Source organism: Thalia democratica, chromosome 2, assembly GCF_965202585.1.
Source record: "Thalia democratica chromosome 2, ktThaDemo2.hap1.1, whole genome shotgun sequence".
Lineage (NCBI taxonomy): Eukaryota > Metazoa > Chordata > Thaliacea > Salpida > Salpidae > Thalia > Thalia democratica.
This window is the reverse complement of record NC_139166.1, coordinates 52319138-52338828: the sequence shown is the minus strand read 5'-3', so window position 1 is coordinate 52338828 and position 19691 is coordinate 52319138. Positions and strand designations below refer to the sequence as shown.

Sequence of the window (19691 nt, the reverse complement as noted above, 5' to 3'; positions counted from 1 at the left end):
AATAATGCAAGACACTATTAAATTAAATTTTGCAGGTAGGTTATTTCAAGAAATCTTATTTACCCATTTCATTAATATTCAATCTGTTGTTGTTTTTTTTTTGAGTAAAGAGTGACCAGCTAAAATGTGCAAAAACTAAGTCAAAGAAGACATTTCTAAACACTAAAAAAAATTTAAACTTTATTTTTATTTTTGAAAAAATGATAAACTTATGTTTGAATAAATAGTAATTTGAATATAGTAATGTCTTGGTTATAATCTATATTACTTGAATGAAATCATAAAATTTGAAATTTGTTCAAGTCATTTTAAAATTCATTAAAACATACAAATATATAAAATAGAATACAAAAACTAAACTAAAAAGAAATCTTTTTTGATTAAAATCTTTAAGTATTTTAAGACTTTAATCACAATTTATTGTTTTATTTCTAAGATAATTTAATTTTTATGGTAGACAATCATCAGATTTACTCCACCCTCTATTTTGCTTCTTAACATTAAATCGAACACTTTGTAAATTTAAAAATTTGTATTTTCAGTGTAATTAAGGATTTGGAAAGGTTTTATAAACAACTTACTAAGCTTAATATTTTGCTGAAAGTCTTATTTCGTCTTATTTTCGTTAAACAATAAAAAAAAAAAATTTAACATAACAGCTTTTTAAATACATTATTTGATTTTCTACTTTAAAAAATAGAAAAAATATATATCTAAAAGAAATTTTAAAACATACTAAAAAATGGAATTATTTTAATACTGATGATTTTTTTTTAATACTAGTTATAAGCATGAGCATTTTTTTATTATTTCCAAATTAAATTTATTTAAAGAGCAGTGTTCCTTTAGAACCTTTCGTAATGTTTTAAACTGCCACAGTTAAAATTTATTATTTTAAGCCTTACAACTTGTAGTTACAAGCATTTTTACAACAGTTTATAAACTTTGATAAATTATTTTCAAAATTTTTTGTACAACGGGATTCCCCTTTACGTTACTCCCTTTTGGGCTGTTATGCTATAAAATTCAAAACTTGGGTTAAAAGAGGTTTATGCTAAGCTAACAGCTATTGTGAAAAATAGCTTATTTTAAGACAAGTTTTCCGCGTTTAAGCTACATTTGGCATCTATGGTCATAAGGTTTGAAAAAAGGTTTTTGATTTTATTTAATGTGTGCTTTAGAAAAGTTTTAAAGCAAAACTTTTTGTAGATGATAAACACATAAAATTTAAATTTTAACTAGCGAGTGTTGAAGTAGACTTACAAAAGTTTTTCAAAGCCTTATAGTTATTTTGTATTTAGCTAGTAGGTACGTTTTATTTATTAAAATTTATGTTTAAGTTTTGTTAAAACTACTAAAATTAATCGAAAAAAATAACTATGTTTGTCTTTTAAGTTAACTTAAAAACTTAAAATTATATAAAAGTTTATATGACACTAAAGTTGCATAAGCATTCACACTTAAAAAATTGACTAATTATTACTTATCAAGAAATATATGAAAATTCTATCAGTAGTTCCCCATAAAAAATTCAAATTTTTCTGTTTATTGAACGACAAAAAAAGCGCTTAGAAATTTTGGCTCTAAGACCTGGTGCACGAAAAATCGGTTATCTATTTGCACAACACGGATACCGTTTAACGTCTTTTCCAGGACAACCAGCAGCTTTACTTGATTGTTTATAATAAGTAAGAAAAAATAATTAAAACACTCAATATTTCTTGTTTAGTAAAACTGTTAATGTTAAAACAAAGCCTTCCGCTACATTGTTGTATTGGAGCAAGGTTTAGTTACTAAACTTTAGTACTTGATGTTTTGCTTGTAAATCCCCTTTTTTGAAACACTCCCAAGATGCTTTAAAACTTACTTTCTACTTGCTCATACACACATTAACCTTCAGTCTTTAAAACTTTTTATTGTACAACAAGAAAAAAACACTTAAAATATTTGGTCCTAAGACCTGGTGCACAAAAAAACCTTTCGGTTATAGAGTACCTTTTGGACACCTTTTAATGTCTTGTTCAGGACAATAGTTGGTATTTGGTTTCATTTGTTTAAATTTAGTTATGTTTAATCTTGATCACTTAAAAACATTTTAAAAATATTCAGGGTCTATACCCAATCACACCAAATCAGGCTAAATATTTTTTTGAATTAGTAAAATGTCTATTTTTATCAGTTCAAATACTTGAAAATTTCTAAATTTGTAATAAAAGTTTGGTAGTTGCTTATAATGAAGTTATTTATTATTGTTTATTTTCTACATTTAAGAAAAAAAAAAGTTGCAACAATATTGAGCTGAAAATCAATTGATATTCTATTTTTATTTAGATATTCAGAATTCGACTTTAAAGGAGTCAAAAAATTAATAAGGTAAGCACTATAAGAATTAAACACAGCTTCACTTAATTTTATGACCATATATTTTCAGAAATTTTCAAATTTCCACTTTTTCCAATCCTTATCTAGGGTGATGTTGCACTAATATCAAGTTGAAGTTATACTAAATTCAATGTCTATTCAAATATAATTTTAATAAATAAAATAATTTATGTATAATCTTAAAAGATTCTGGTAATTACCTAGGATGATGTTGCACCAATATCAAAGTAAACCCTAATTTTAGAATGTGCTTATAACAATATAAATACATCATTAAGACATTAATGAAGTACACATCAGCTTAAGTACACGTTAAACTTTTAATTATTTTTTTAAATTTTAAGTTTTTATTTTATTTATGTAAATAAAATATTATTTACTACACAGTTTATAATAAACAAACTTTCTATATAAACTGTTTTATTAATGAATGAAAAAAGATACCTTACTAATATTATGAACTTTTAAATTAAGATGTAATTATTTAATTAACAAACACATGATTTTCAAAGTTCTATCGTTTTAAATGTTTAAAGAAATAACGTGTAAATAAGTGGTCAAAAAAATTAATAAAGAATTTATAAAAAACACACTTGTATTACAACATAATCTGGGAGGATAACACAAAACAAAATCACCACATGATTAACTTACTTATGAATATTTATTTGTTATGCATTAAAAAAAATTCTGCTTTATAAATAAATTAAAACTTATAATGATAAACAAGTGACAAATTAATTTATAAAAAAAAATTTTTACTTCCTTCACTTATCAGACTTATTAATAAAAACAAAAAAACTAATAAGTAATCTGCTTAGTAACAAAATACTATAGGTACAACAAAAATTAAAGAATTAGTATCGAAACACTACTTTGTTTACTAATTAACTAGAAAAGTTAAAGTTTACTCAATAATTAAAAATCAAAAAAATATCTATTTGAAAAACTGTGGCTCAACAATAAATCTAGAAAAAGGAAAGGCTTTGCCTGATTTCACCATTAAATTGGCTGTTGGAAATTTTTAAACAAAAAAGGTACTTATGTACATGTAGTTCAAAGTTTTGACCCCTCTTTTTATCACCTTGTCTTTGAGGTCACCCCAGAACCTTTCAACTTTCTGGGTGTGGACCTCTTTGTTTTTTGAGTCAACAAAATGTTTGTTTTGATTGATAACTTCATGTTTGTAATTCAATAGTTGGTCGTTTGAGCCAGTTAAAGACACAATTAAGTTATACGATGATCAGCCATTTGTCATTATCTTTGTACCCAGCTTGATGTGGGCTATTATTAGCAGTTCCATATCCCTTCTTGCTCCCATTACTAACGGCTCAGCAAACCTAGCCATACTGCCCCTGAAAACGTTTAACAAGTTATCATTTAAAAAGATCTGCTAACGGATTTGTTACAAAAATGTAAAGTAATATAACTTACCACAAATAGGTTGGTACAGTATATTGTTAAAGGTGATGGCCATTTAGCATGACTAAAAATCTTAAATTTAATCCTAACCTTTCAACTCCATTAAAAACCCAAAAATGTTCTTTTTTCACTAACTCTCTATCACTGTTGTTTTTCGGTCTGGATGACACATGGGTCTTGTCATATCAATTTTTCCAGGACCGCCAACCTTTTCCTGATCAACAAGTGGTCTTCACATACTTTAGTGAAAAAAAAGTAATTAAAATATAAAATAATCTCATTAAAAATTATTTACTAACTTAGCAGCAAAATGAAAGTATTTTAATGCTAAATAAAGCACAGATATTGTGCGTGCAAAAACTTATAGCCATTAAAAGATCATTATTGTTTGTTGAACGATAGAAAAGAGTTCAAAAGGTTTGGTCTAAGAACCTGGTGTACAAAAAAACCTTTTAGTTACCGAGTTTAAAAACAATTTAATAATTTTTTGCATTACTAAGCATAAATAACCAAAAAATGATTTAATTTTAAGGTAATTCGATTATTTTCTTCACATTTTTTGTTATGTTGTACTTAATTTATTTTTTTGATATATATATATATATATTGTTTATTGAACAATAAAAAAAAAAAGCGCTCAAAAAGTTAGGTCTAAGGATCTGATGTACAAAAAAACCTTTTGGTTAATGAGTCGTACACTGATAGTATTTCTTATGATCATTAAAACCATAATTTATTTATCAAGTAGATTTCTTAAAGGCATAGTAAATAATTAGTTATAGGTAAGTTAATGTAGTAATTTTGTTTTTGTTATCCCTGCTAATGTCTTAAAATAAGTGTATTATACTATAACTTCCTATTTTTCTTTTTGACGACTTTTTTAAACTTTATTTCTTTTTACAATTAAAACGATAGAACTTTGAAAAGCAACACATTTTTTTATTAACTATATAGTTTTATCTTAATTTGAAAAGTTCATGATATTTGTTAGGTATCTTTTTTCTTTCATTAATAAAACGGTTTATATAGAAAGTTTGTTTATTTTAGTTGTTTAAGTTTATTTACTTAAGTGTTAGATAAATAACTTTTATGTAAGTAGTAAGATATATTCTGATTAATTAATCTAAGTTACAAACTTTGTTTTATTATTGTAACTTTAGTTTAAAATAAACACAAACTTTCATAGTGAGAATTTTTTATTTATATCTTGATAAAGTTTTGCATGTAGTTAAAATATTGAAAGTAGTTGAAAGGTCAGTAGAAGTTGCTGTATTCCACCTTTGCTTTAAACAGCTTGTCTTCATCTCTATCTGTAATTAATTACAGTTATTTTGTACTATGTCATAAAAACAATGCTTAATATAAATAAAAAGTGTGCGTTTATTATTTTAAACGTTTTACATACCTTACTTGGGTCCGTACGTTAAGCTGATTTGTACTTTATAAATGTCTTATCAATGTGTTTGTTTTGTTATAAGCACATTCTAAAATTAGGGTTTAATTTAGATATAGAGCTTTTCAATATCAAAGAAACAATTTTTCACTTTGGTATTGGTGCAACATCATCCTAGGTAATTACAATAAAATTTTGATTTGACACAGTAAATATTATTTTGTCATCATCAAAATTATTTTATATTAAAAAACACATTTATACTAGCTTTACAATATCTTTTCAATGTTGTTATACTACCTAACACAGTTTTAACCTAACCTTCACTTTAAACTAAAAATAGACCAAAAATGTGTAATTTAAAAATCATAAAAGAAATTAAGAAAATCTGGGAAGAAATTTATCAAAAACCAGTTGCAACCTTGTCTTTAGTATTAGCATTTAATTATCTATAAATTAACTTTAACGTTATAACTACATTATAGTTGTATTTCAGTTCAATTTAATTAAGTAAGATACACTTTTTGACAAGACTTACTTTAAAGTACTCAAATAAAGAAATGTGTTTTTTTTAATTTTCTGAGTAAGTTATGCACTGGAAAAAAATTGTTCAAAAATTTCAGTCTGAAATTTAGACCTGGTAGTAAATAAAAATAGTATACTAGGGAAAAAACAGTAAGAGTTCATGTAAATAAATGTAATTGAATTTAGCTTGATATTGACGCAACATCATGCTAGGTAATTACCAAAATTTTTTTTTGATATGTTAATAACTTATGAGTTTGTTTCAAATAATTATTTGGTGTTTATAGCTATAATTTTACAAAATACTTGTTTTTCAGTTAAAATGCTTGAAATTTTCATTTTTCTAAAAATATTGAGATTTTTTTTTTGCTTTCTGTAGATATTATTATCTTCCTTACCAGTAATATAATTTTTTATTAATGCATTTAAAGATTGTTTGCAAAGAGGTGGATACATTTTTTATTGAGAGGGTAATATTATAAAGAGAATGTATCAGTGTTGATGTATTTAAAATTAATTAAAAAAATAATTACAATCGAGCTTTATTAGTCAGCGCCCAGTTTAGCTTAAAACCAAATGAAACAAAATAACCTACTAGATTAGTTGTGTACTCATAGCCTAAAAGAAATAAAACTTGTTTTACAATTTCAAATTATTTAATTAAATATGGCCCTTAGAAAAAAAATGAGTGTTTACAATTTGAATTGTAGTGTAACTGCTAATTTTTACCTTTTAACAAAACAGTAATAAAACTCTTGCACTCTTAAAATAAAAAGTTAAATATGTCTTTAGTAGGTATATATAAATTTAAGTTCCAAAACTGGAATTTTTTCATTCCAGAGTCATATCTAATTAAGGGCATATGGGGGTATAACGTACTTTTTTACAAAAAAATAACATTGGCTCTTATATTAAAGTCAGTTTTTATGTAATTAAAAAAAATTTTAATTTAGAGATATTTTAGTTTTTTAAAAAAAGTTGTGATACAAAATTATAGACTACATATTTTATATTTTCAATTTTCTTGGAATTTTAAAAATTTGCTAAATATCAGTCCTCTCTTTTATTTTTTGAGCTAGAAACCCCAAATTTTCAGGAAAAATTTCTTACATAGTTTAAAAGACTTGTTGGTAGTTTTCAACATTAAAAACTAAAAATTTTGGATAATAAAAACAAAGCAATAGCTTTTTTTTTTAATAAAATTATTATTTTATTTAAAAAAAATGCATTGAAAAGATTTATAATATGTTAATTAAGGACTTTGAGGCTATAAAAATTGAAGAGAATTGGTTAAAAAACAAAGGAAATAGTATATTATTAGTGAATTAGTCTTTTTCTGTGGTTTTTGTTTATGCATTTATTCAGGAACCTAATGAGCTCTACAATTTTGATTGTTTATATCTCGGAAATTACTGTTTTGTTAAAAGGTAAAAATTAGCAGTTACACTACAATTCAAATTGTGAACACTCATTTTTTTTCTAAGGCCCATATTTAATCAAATAATTTGAAATTGTAAAACAAGTTTTATTTCTATTAGGCTATGAGTACACAACTAATCTAGTAGGTTATTTTGTTTCATTTGGTTTTAAGCTAAACTGGCCGCTGACTAATAAAGGTCAGTCCAAAATTTAAAAAAAAATTGCATACAAACCCTGAAAATTGTATATCGGTAAGCTACTGATAAATTAATATATTTTTTAAAACTTTTATAAATAAGTAAAAACTATTATTTTTCTTTTTAAACTTACTATTTTAATTAAGCAGGTGAATTTGTTAGTTTATAAAATGGGTAACATCAAAGATATAGTAACAAAAATAGGTAAAGATTTGTCAACAAATTTAAAAAGAAAAGCAATGAAACCAATGAATCAGTACAAAGCACTTGAGCGAGCTCATAAAGTAGTAGATGATCACATAACTGAGCCAATTCGTGCTCCTATGAATGTTCCTAAAGTCAAATTTACTAAAGAACAAATGAAGGCAATAGATGAAGTAGTTGCTAAAAAATTGAGTAAAAACAAAGAAGTTCTGGAACATATGCAGCATGTTAAAGTTGTGTCTTTAGACAACGATTCTAATGAACTCAATGACAAAGTTGACAAATCCAAGTTTCCACAGAAGCATGTTCACGGAATGTCCAAGCTTCAGACAGAAATTCCAAGAGGTCGAGTAAGCTTGCGCAACACCGTGGACATCTTGTACAATCACAATAAAAATGAAGAAGAATTTAATTCAGAATTCATTGCAGATAAGTTCAGGTTAAGGGAAGATGATGTGAAACAACTGTTACAAAACTTTGCACTTCTGAACCCAAATGAAATGATAAAATCGAATAGATAAATGATACTGTTGCAAAGTATTGTGTATGAGACTGATTTTTTTTTACCAAAAGAATAAAGTTCACAGATTTAAATTAAGAAGTACTAAAAGTTAAAAAATCATGTTTGTTACTTCTATTTATTTTCTTTGAAATATTTATTCACTAAATATTGTCTTTCTGCTACTTTATTTTTATTTTAAGTTTAGTTTAACAAAATTATTACAAAATTTTTTACCAAGTAAACTAAAAAGAATTTAAAAAATTAAATTCTAAACTATTTATTAGCTGCTTTTACGTAAAATGAAACCAGTGATGATGTTAGAACAGCATGTTTCCAACATGCAGATGTGGCCGCTCATGAATATTTTAGACCAAAGTATAAGGAGCCAAGTTCATTTAGTCTTTGCATTTGGTGTAAATGCTACTGAAGTTATCTTTACAACTATGGACAAAAAAGTAACTTTTTTTAAGTTTGAATAATTGGTCTACTTTAATTTTTTTAAGTATTTTTACTGTTTTAAGTCCTTTCATAAGGTTATTTTTATGTTTAAGGGCAAAGGGGGGGGGGGGGGGGTCCAACATTTTTTTTTACTAAAAATAACATTGGATTTTATATGAAAACATAAAATACAAACTACAAGTCAGTTTTTATAGAACTAAAAAATCTTATTTAACTTTAAAGATATTGCAATTTTTATGAAAAGTTTCTGATGCAAACGCATGGACCGCAAATTTTTGGTATCATTTTTCTCCAAAATTTTAAAAATTACTAAAAGTCTATCTTCTCCTTCATTTTTTAAGATAGAGACCTTAAACTTTCAGGAAACGTTCCTTTTATAGTTTGTAAGACTTTGAATGTTGGAATTTTAAAAATATTTAAAAAGAAAAAATTTAGATAAAAACACAAAAAAAAAAAGATTTTTTTTCAATAAAAATTTTATTATTTAAAATTAAAAAAATTCCTGCATTCAATCTTTTTAAGATTTATTAGTATACTTTCTGTGAAAATTTGAAGAAGATTGTTTAAAAAATGAAGGAGGAGATAGATTTTTACTGAAATGGTTTTTTTCCTTTTTAGTTTTCCTCTTCCATTAGGAACCTTTTAAGGTCACTGACTTTGATCTCTCATATCTCAAAAAATACTTTGAATTTTTTAAAGCGGTTAAAAATTCTGATAGCTTAGATAAAACTCTATAAAATAAGATCAACTTGTAAAAATCAACCCACCCCCTATGCCCTTATATAAGCAAGTACAAAAATATTGTTATATATATGTTCTTTAAATTGCATTAACTTAAAATATTAATAATATTCATATGCATTAATTTTCTATTAGGTATATGCTCTTGGTTGTAACAACAACGGATGCTTTGGGTGCGGAGACACAGAAAGCTCTTTGAGGCCAAGAAAAATAAATGAGCTTGATAACAAAAAGATAGTTGATGTCTCAGCTGGTAGTGGTCCACACGTAGTAGTCTTGACTGATGGTAATTTCTTCTCATTATTTAATTATATTTTATATATTAAGTTCTATACCACAATAAAGTACAAGTTAAGAAGTTTTTAACTTACTAACAACAGTTTGTAGTTTTAACAGTGTGCAGAAACATGTTTTTTGAAGTTTTGTGGTCACATTACAAAAAAAACTTTAGCAAACTTTTATATTACTCCATATAAAGTAAATAAATGATTAAATGTTTTGTGTTGTAAAATCAAAGCTGAGAAATGTTTCACAGCAATGTTCCCTTTAATGGGAGAACTTGATGTATTGAACATTCTAATAAAAGATAATTTTTTATTTAATATTAGTATTTGTTTATCTTTTCAAAATAGATTTTAATGCCTTTAACTTTACTAAATGCTTTTTGTAAACAAATTTTTAAAATTTTTTAGATTTAAGGTTATTAAGTTAATTAGGGTTAAATAGTTACAAGTTAATAATTTTATGCGTTTTTTCTCTCAAAAATAAATTCATTTTTGTTTTTGTCTCAAAAAATCATTCAACAAATTAATATGCTTGGATAAGATAAGAATTATCATTGAAACTATTGAAACAATAGCCTTCTGAGTTTTTCATAAAAATTTTAAAAAATGTTACTTTTTCTAGTACGACTGAAATAGTTTTCCATAAAGGCCACAGGGGGGTGCAACACTTTTTTTTTTAATTTAACTTTGGCTTTTATATGAAAGCTTTAAGTACAAGCTACAAGCCAGTTTTTATAGAATTCAAAAATATCATTTACCTTTTGAGATATTTGATTTTTTGTAAAAAGTTTCCAATCCAAACGTATGGACTAAAAATTTTTTGGGGTCAATTTTCTCGTAAATTTTAAAATTCACTAAAAAACTATCTACTCCTTCATTTTTCAAGCAATCTTCTTCAAATTTTCTGGAAATGTTCTTTATATTAAAAGAAAAAAAAAAGCTACCTATGAATTTGAATAATTAAAAAAAATAAAAATTTTATGACAAAAATTATGAAAAAAAAAATTAAATAATTAAAATTTTTGTTGTTTTTATTTAAAATTTAAAAGTTTAAAGTATCATATTTTTGTTATTTTATTAAGATTAGACTGTAAAAGTTAGAAGAAAATTGCTTGAAAAATGTAGGAGGAGATAGGTTTTAAATAAAATAGTCTTTTTTCGCTGTTTTAGTTTTCCCTTCCCACAGGGAAACCTATTATGCGGTCATATCTCAAAAAAATAATTTTAATTTTTTGAAACGTTAAAAATCATCTTGAAACTTAGAAAAAAATCTATAGAATAAAATTTACTTGTAAAACATATGGGATACCCCCCTCTATGGCCTTAAATTACTAGTTAAATATTACTGTTCAAAATATAGGTTTAATTGTTTGCTAACAAAAGATCCTAGTGAAGTAACTTCACTGGAATATAAATAAAAACAAATTATACAGTAATCTTCCTTTATTCTACCAACATATGTTTCTGTGTGTCAACGAATCAACACACATTCACAAAACATATATTAATATAATTATATATCCTAAGTAACATATAGTTTTATTCATTTAATATTTATATCTATTTCACACAAATCACTTTCTATTCTCTGAAATTTCATATATTCACTTTACCCTCTGACTATATTCTTCACACCTTAATATGTTAAGTTCCAAGTTTGATTGGAAGCCTATAATTCACTTTTGTTTTTACTTAAGATTTAAAGGTTTTAAGTACTATTGTATTTATTTGACCAAAATTTTGAAAAAAAAACTTTATAATAAAATATAATTTATTACAATAACTAATTATGTTTCTTGACTTAGGTTTATAACCCTCTAACATTGAGTTTAATTTTTAAACTGATAAAAATAGTTGTTGTAACTCAAATTAACTTTAATTGAATTTATTAGACTTGTTTTATTGTTCTAATATTTTATGTAAACATTTTTACTCAATTTTAATGTTTTTGAAATTCAAATACTTGAATTCCTTTCAGAAAAAATTCCCAACACAAGTAAGCTATTGAAAGATGGGGTAAGATGTTTTAGTAACATCAAGTTTTAAGCAAGACTCAAAGATTTTTTTAGCTTACCCACAAAAAGTAACACAAAATTTACCTTTCAACACAAGATGTTCTTAATTTGTAAGGAACCCTGTTGCAGACAATTTTTCCTTGTGTCTAAATATTTTTAATTACTCATTCTGTTCAATGCATAGTCAGCTACAAATTAAAAACTAAATGGTACTCAAATGTATATAGTAAAAATTTTTAATTTAAAAAAATTGTTCTCTATTAACAAGATACTCATAATACATATAGATTTATTGTAAACAAAAACAAACATTTTTAAATAAAAGTTAACTTAAGAACTTAAAAATTTTACCATTGGATTTGCTTGACTTTTTTTTCATTTTTTATGCAGATGTTGTTCGAAATTTGTTCAACTTCTTTTTTGCAATCAGATTTACTTGATTTATCATTTGCATAATACTCAATTTTTATAACTTTATATGATAGTTGGATAAATTGTATAATTTTTTAGTTTTTAGATCGTAATCTTTTAATTCAAAACCAGTTTATATGTTGATATTAAACCACAAAAGTTAACAATAATATAACATTATAATTTTGACAATTTATTTAATGGTTTTATCCGATAATGTTTTTAACAATTTTACTTGAATTTGCTGTGTGAAAACAACTTTAAATATTCTTTCATAATCATATATCGAGTTGGACTGATTTACTTTATAAAACTCTTTAGTTTTTGACACGTTGCGACATATTTTTAATTTGAATGGTTATGAAATTTTAGTTACTGCATAAAAAACTAGAACCCAGATACTTAGACCTAAAAACCAGCGAGTAATGTTGTCTGATAAAGTCTATTAACTTGAAACAAAATTAAAGCACATAGTATGTTGAATGAGTACATTTTAACTAAAAAAAGTTGTTTTTCTTCTATTAAGTTTGTCTAGTCAAACTCCAACCGTTAAGACTTCAGACTGTAATTATTAACATAAATACAAATTGTTCTAAACTTTTCATATCAACTATCACAGAAGGAGAAGTGTACAGCTGGGGGCACAACGTGTACACGCAGATCGGCAGCGGAGTTTCCACTGTAGGGTATTCCCCTTTCCTAGTGTCCAAGTTCATCAACACGAGGGTGACCAGGGTGGCTTGCGGCAGCTACCACACGCTGACACTGACTGAAAACGGCGAAGTGTACGCGTGGGGCTACAACAGCTCCGGACAGGTGTTTTGTTGGTAGCTTTGTTTCTGGTAGTTTAAGATGTATTTTCGTTTGTGTCTTATGAGATTTTCAATTATTTTCGCTAAGCTACAAAAGTGAAAATTTTTCAATGTTTGTTCATTAAAAATCAAAATCTTTAAAATGTTAGTTTTAATTGTCAACAAAAATAAAGGAATTGTTTTAGAAGTAAGTTGAATTATTATGTAATCTCTAAAAATAAAAATTTTGTATTTCAACATTGACATTAAGCACCTTAAACAACAATAACTAAAATTAAATCTGATGTAGACTGTTAATTTTACAATATTTTTTTAAAAGTTCAATACTAAGTTTATTATTAAAGTCGTTTTTTAAAACCAATTTCTCATCATTCTAATTAACACAAAAACTCGTACAATGTTCTTTAAGGCTCTTATTAAAAACTAATTACTTGAATTAGTTTATTTTAAACAGTCAATAGAATTAAGAAGTTTCAATTTTTGAATTCAATGAATGAAGATTTTTTCAGAAGAAAATTACTAGTAAACTTTACACTGATATTAATTTATTATTTTCCAGATTGGATCAGGCAGCACCTCCACCCAGAGCACTCCTCGCAAAGTTCTGTCGACCATCGGCCAGATGAGAATGACCGACATCGGCTGTTGCCAGGTTTGCTTTTAGAGTGTTTCGTGTTCTTTCGACTTTTAAGATTGCAACAAAATCTCTCAACTTATAACTAAGGAGAATAACATCACTTTAAATTTTTATATTTTATTACCAAAACAATGTTTCACTCGTTTGAACGGTATCTTTAGTTCAGAGTTGTGGAAAAACCTAGAATTCGACAATTTAGGCTAAAAAACTTGGAAGTTGAGAAATTTTGAAAACAAAAAACTGGAAAACCTCATGTTAAGTAGTAAAATTTTGATTTGACACAAAAAATCTATCATATAGATAAAAATTTTATGTCATGATCAAATTTTTTTTTATTAAAAATATATTTAAAGTAGCTTAACATTATCTTTTTGATATTGTTATACTATTTAACACAGTTTCTTTCCTTAAACTTAACTTAAAACTAAAAATAGACTTAAAAATGTGTAATTTCTAAAACCTGGAGAAAATTTGCCAAAAACATTTAGTCAGTTAATTAATAAAATCTTATTCGAATAGAATAAATTCTAAATTAAAATATTGTTTGTTTTAGTGAAGCATTGTTTTGGTAATAAAATAAAACAAAAACTAAGTTATTTAAAGTATTTCTGCAGATGCATTTAAAATTGAACTACTAACTAAAGCTTTTATGGAAATTTCCTATAAAACATAAAGAAAAAAGTTTTAGCTTGTTTCCAGAAGTAACATGTGAAAATATTTTCTAGAACACCTCTTTCGCTCTCTCTTGCAACGGGGAAGTTTACTGCTGGGGATACAACGGAAACGGTCAGTTGGGAATTGGTAACTGCGTCAACCAAGCCAACCCCGTGAAAGTGACACAACTTGAAAACCACATGATCAAAAAGGTTTGGTTTTCAAGTAAATTTTATGGATTTTAAGCTTTAATATCGTGTAAAAATCATTGTTATGAGTGTTATGATAAACTGATGATCAGTTAAGTTTATACCGAAATCTTTGTTTAAAGTTTTTTTAAGTTTTTGTGTTGAATATTAAACTTTTTCAGGGTTTAGTTTTTTGAAACTTGTGCAATATTAATTTTTTGATGTTGTCTAAAGGTGGCTTGCGGGTTTTCACATGTTTTTGCGCTGTCAGACGAAGGTCAATTGTTTGGTTGGGGCAGCAACAGTTATGGTCAACTGGGCATAGGTAACAAAACTTCCCAAAACACCCCCGTCCGGGTAATGATAGTTTGTTAATGAAAAAGTTTTTATATACTTAGCTTTATTTGTTTTTAAAATCTAACTAACATTATCAACTTTCTTGTATATTAAAAAAAAATCTTGAAGTCGTTTTATTGTAATTATGATGCTTTTTGAAAAATCAACAGCCTTCGATAAGCAATTCACTTTAAAATTTTAAACAACATGGTATTCAAGCTATTTTTTCAATTTACATACTTGACCTAATAATAGTCTACTTCCACAAGTTTTTGATTAGTTTTATTGTTTTCAGGTGGCAGTTGAAGTCGGCCACATAGTTAGTGTAGCTGCAACTCACTACAGCAATTCTTCAGCCGCGCAAAACCTTCAGGGACAAGTATGTTTTAAGTTATATAACAAATAACACAATGGTGCACATAAGTCAATCTGTATATTTACTGACTGGTTTAAATTTATTACAGTTGTCTTAACTTTGGGGAGATTAACTTGAAAATACAAAGTTTGTGAACTTATAAGTTCGAAACTATTTAGTGAAATTATACACATGCAGTTTTACTAAAACTAATAATTCGTCGAAATATTTTTTTAAAGTTTTTTTAGTTTTAATACTGTAGAAAGTTAAAAAGAACGTATAACTTATTTGTTAGTAAACATCTATCTTAAAATAAAAGCAGTATCTTTTTTATATATAAAACTCAAAAGATTTTTTTTCTTATTTAGTAATAGTTATCTTAAAATCAATTAGGTTTTATAAACTTAATTAAAAACCATTAACTATTTTAAAAACTTCATAGTTTTACAAAATTTTAAACAAGAAATTTTCATAATTTAAGATTGTTCAATAATTACATCCATTTTTTAATATTACCTTTATATCTATTTTGTGCTCCTAATTCAAAAAACAAACTAACAATTTATAAAATTTACTACATGTTATATGTTAAACTTAAAAGCTCATGCTTTTGTACTATACAGTAACAGTTCTAACATAAAGAATTAATACTTTCGCACTTTTTACAGAGTTTAAATAAACAAGCAACTGAACTACTTAAAAAGTCAAAAAAGGATTTTAGCCTACCGTATTAATGTTTTTTTTTCACACTAAGCATCCTGTGAACTCTTTAGTTCAGTCCAAAACATTGACTCAAGTTTTTACCAGGTGTTTACTGTTCGCTTGGAGTCGTAGAGTAAACATTTATGATTCTATAGTCGCAAAGTATTTTAGCCTACATGTTATTGATTTTTAACTTACATTAAGTATCCTGTGAACTCATCAGTAGATTGTACCAACCTAACACCTCAACACAAATTTTGATCGCAGGTGTTCATGTGGGGCCACCTGAGGTCTCAAGCGGTATTGACCCCGGTGCTTACCCACTTCAGCAACTTGAACGCGGTGTTCGCCTCCTTCTCCTCCCCGCCAGTCTCGTGGCAGCCGATGCAGATGGGCGGCGATTCGAAGCCGACGGTGAAGCAGAGCTTGTCGGCGGCGTTCAACGACGAGAGCAGTTCGGATTTGAAGATTCTGGTGGAGGGAAAGATGATCTACGTGCACAAGGCCGTGCTGAAGATAAGGTTTGTTACGGGGTTTCCAAAAACCTGGAAAAACTCAAGTTTTGAAATTTTGCCTTAAATTTAATTTTGTACTAAAAATAGACTAACAAACTTGTATTTTTAAAATAAATGTTTCTTTTTAGTTTTTAGACTACATTTTATCTAAGTTTTTTTTTTTAATTTTCGCGCGCTTGTGAATGAAACTTTTGCTAGAATTGTTTCTAATAAGTCTACGTTTCAATCATGATACGTTCACTTGTCGTTTGACGTTTCACTGCTATTATATATAGGTCTGTAATAAAATAAGCTTTGCTTTTATATCTGTTAGTTTTCATACTTTTTTAGTGATAACCTTATTTTCTACATTCAAACAGGTGTGATTATTTCAGCCGAATGTTCCAATCTCACTGGGACGAGAACGAACAGAAAGTGATACAAATAAACGAGTATTCCTACAACGTGGTGTTTTCCTTTCTCAGATACCTTTACACCGATCACGTTGAACTGGAACCCCAAGACGCGATTGGTTAATTGTTTTATGAAATAGTTTTAGTAAGTAATGATAATTATATGTTATTTTTACATTAATACTTTGAAATAGTCAAGTTCTTTTTAAATTTGAAAACATGATTTGTTATGAAAATACACGATATCGTTTTAATTTGTCTTGGTTAAAAGTTGTTAGTCTTAATAAACATCAAAACTTGATTATTGAAAATATTTAGCTGAGCTAATTATAGAAATAAAAATTCTTTCGAGTAATTTAGGACTCGTAGTCAGTCCTTTTGAATTTATTTTTTACAGTGATAGCGATTTCAACCACACTAAATTAAAAATAACTGTAAAGCAAAATAGTGGTAACACCGATTTAACGGACAGGGCTGCTGGATCTTGCAACGAGTTACTGTGAGGACGGTTTGAAGTGGCACTGTCAGCGGCTGATAAAAGAAAGCATCAATATTGAAAACGCGGCATTGTTGTACAGCGCATCCATCATGTACAATGCTGCAGTCAGTTTTATTAGCTACTTGTTAAAATTGTTTTTCATGATTTTAACTTGTTTTGTTATTTTAAATTATTGATTTTTTTTAATATATTGGTTTAAACCTGTTATTCTGGATTCTTAACGATTTAAACTAATTGCTAGTACAGTTGTTTTGAAATTTTTACAACAAGTGTAAAAGTGGTAGACATTTTTTTATTTAACTGAAAGTAATTTCCAAAGAAAAAACGAAAACTGTTGTTTCTAATCAGTAGTTTTAAAAAATTTTATTTTGTAAAAAAATCAACAAACTAAACTTCGCAGGAGCTGCAGAGGTTCTGCTTCCAGTTCTGCCAGAACCACATGACGCAGGTGGTGCAGACGGAAAACTTCAAGTTGCTGGAGAAGCAGGTCATGCTCGAGTTCATCACCAACTCGGCGCAGCACGGAGCCTTCAAAAAGTGATCGTGACGTCATCGGGTGATTGTTACGTCACTGTTGCGTGTGACGTTTTGAATCGAAAAGAGGTGGTTTGGCAAGCGAGCGTCAGATTTTACAAGTTCAATTTTTTGTGTTTTTTAAATATAAATATTTGTTGCAAAAAATACCCAACAGTCATAAGTCTATTTTTTAAGTGAGTTAAGAAATTAGCCCGGCTGAAATTGCCTGTTTTAAGATTTTATCGAAATAAAACTCTACTAAAATATTTTTTTTGGAATATTATATTCTGTTGTCTTAAAGTTTAATTTTAAGGAAATTGTTTTCTAGGTTTTTATAATTGTGTATTTCGTGCAGTTTTTATTAACTCATCCAGTTTTTGAAATAAGTTATTTATTAAGAGACAGTAATTTTTAGCGTTTTAAACTGTTTCAGTTATTTAGACTTCATTTTTAAACATGTAAATATTAATTTAATTTATATATTTTTGAGTATATTTATATAAAGGTTTCAAACTGCCTTCAGAATTAAAGTTTTTATAGCTTTTTATAGATATAATTTATTAGGTATCTGTATTTCATTGACTATTTAGTCGATGTTAAACTAGAAAAAGCTGTGCCCATAGATTACTCAAAAATAAACATTTATGATCCAAAAGTATTGCATTGAAAAAAATTGTTTGAGTTTATTTGATTAAAATAAATTTTATTGGTGAGTATTTTGTGTTTTCTGTACATTTTAATTTCTAAATGTCAACTATCACCTTTTGTTTTTAGTAATATATCTTTGTTTTTTGTTAAACATTAAAAAATAAGTTTGAAAATTTTTGCTTATGAAAGTTTTAAATTTTTTTTTTTACTTTTAGTCAGTATATATATATTCATAATAGCTAACATTTGTAAATAAAAAACATTGAAAACGGTACAAACTTTTTTAAACAAACTTGTTTCAAGTTAATTTCTCAGAGATATACATCTGTACTTAAAAGCTAAACTTTGAACATCAAATTAATTACTTTATTTGCTTCGCACATTTATAGACAGTTTAATGATAAATAAATTTAAAAAAAAAATTTGATTAAAAAAAACCTAACAAAATATTAAGTTAATTAATTTTTTTTTAATACATTATATATCTCTTATAAAAGTAGTTGTTGACTATTTCAGTTGTGAAAACAACCTTAAGTTTTTAACATACTGTGTATATTCCTTTCATACTCCATACTTGGTCTACTTCGATAAGGTGCTTTAATATTATACTTCTCACAAAAAATTTATAATAGTAATTATTAAACATTATCACATTTTGTGCTGTATAACAAATTAGCAATAGAAAAACAGCTAAACAAAATTATAGAAAGATACTTAAAACACATTTAATTAAAAAACTTTTGAATAAAATTTCTGTTTGAACAGTTTATTAGTCTTAAATAGTTTTTTTTTTGAACTAATCTAAAAAAATAGTAGAACCACTTGGTATAGGAATGGGCAGCAGCCCGCGACGTACTTTTTTAAATTGGAAACATCTCAAGCAAATAAAACTTGGAGTTTTGATAACAAATGAATCGAAATGTACTGATAATTAAATTTTTAGCAAAAGGAAATAATTACTTCATTCAATTTCACTTTTTTTTGACAAATTCGACCCGCTAAGATTTTTCTGATAAGTCTAGTCCACCGACAAAAAATTTTCTCAGCACTAACTTAGTAAAACATTTCTTCGAACAAAAATTTATCAAGTGCTGCTTACTTAATATTTTAAATAACAACTTTATTTCAAAATACTATTATGGTGAGACGATGGTCAATTAACTTACTATTTTAATTGAAATATTTGTTTCTTTTTGTCGTGAAATAACTACATTTAACACTAGTAAGGTTTAAAAATAATATGACTTTATATTTTGCTTTAAACCAGGGTTTCTCAAAATGAGCCATATGGCCGCCATTACAGAAATTTAGGGGGTCATAAGCAACAAAGGTGGGCCATGGGTAGTAAAGGTGCCACAGGAGAGCCATAATTTGGAACTTACACTAGATATTCTGGAGTTAATATAGAAAAGTAAAAAAGGTCTCAAAAGTATTTAAAGGTAATTTTGGAGCTTATACCAGATATTATGAGGAAGTGTAGGGG

General features: G+C 26.6%; 2 protein-coding genes across 3 annotated transcripts; both read left to right on the top strand.

Annotated features, from left to right (window-relative positions):
- The first annotated feature begins 2352 nt into the window (after positions 1 to 2352).
- On the top strand, positions 2353 to 8335 carry LOC145830227 (uncharacterized). The gene is made up of 2 exons (XM_082938163.1): positions 2353 to 2373; positions 7488 to 8335. Exon 2 carries the CDS (start codon positions 7509 to 7511, stop codon positions 8061 to 8063), a length of 555 nt encoding a protein of 184 aa, XP_082794289.1. The 5' UTR covers positions 2353 to 2373; positions 7488 to 7508; the 3' UTR covers positions 8064 to 8335.
- LOC145830226 (RCC1 and BTB domain-containing protein 1-like) lies at positions 8334 to 18472 on the top strand. 2 transcript variants are annotated; one of them, XM_082938161.1, is made up of 11 exons: positions 8334 to 8499; positions 9380 to 9530; positions 12574 to 12770; positions 13326 to 13418; positions 14129 to 14269; positions 14480 to 14602; positions 14877 to 14960; positions 15906 to 16159; positions 16513 to 16664; positions 17018 to 17148; positions 17445 to 18472. In XM_082938161.1, exons 1-11 carry the CDS (start codon positions 8344 to 8346, stop codon positions 17583 to 17585), a joined length of 1623 nt encoding a protein of 540 aa, XP_082794287.1. In that variant the 5' UTR covers positions 8334 to 8343; the 3' UTR covers positions 17586 to 18472. The 2 variants fall into 2 exon arrangements, with proteins under 2 accessions (XP_082794287.1, XP_082794288.1); XM_082938162.1 differs by lacking the exon at positions 17445 to 18472 and having other exon boundaries at positions 16513 to 16690; positions 17018 to 17122.
- The last annotated feature ends 1219 nt before the right edge of the window (positions 18473 to 19691 follow it).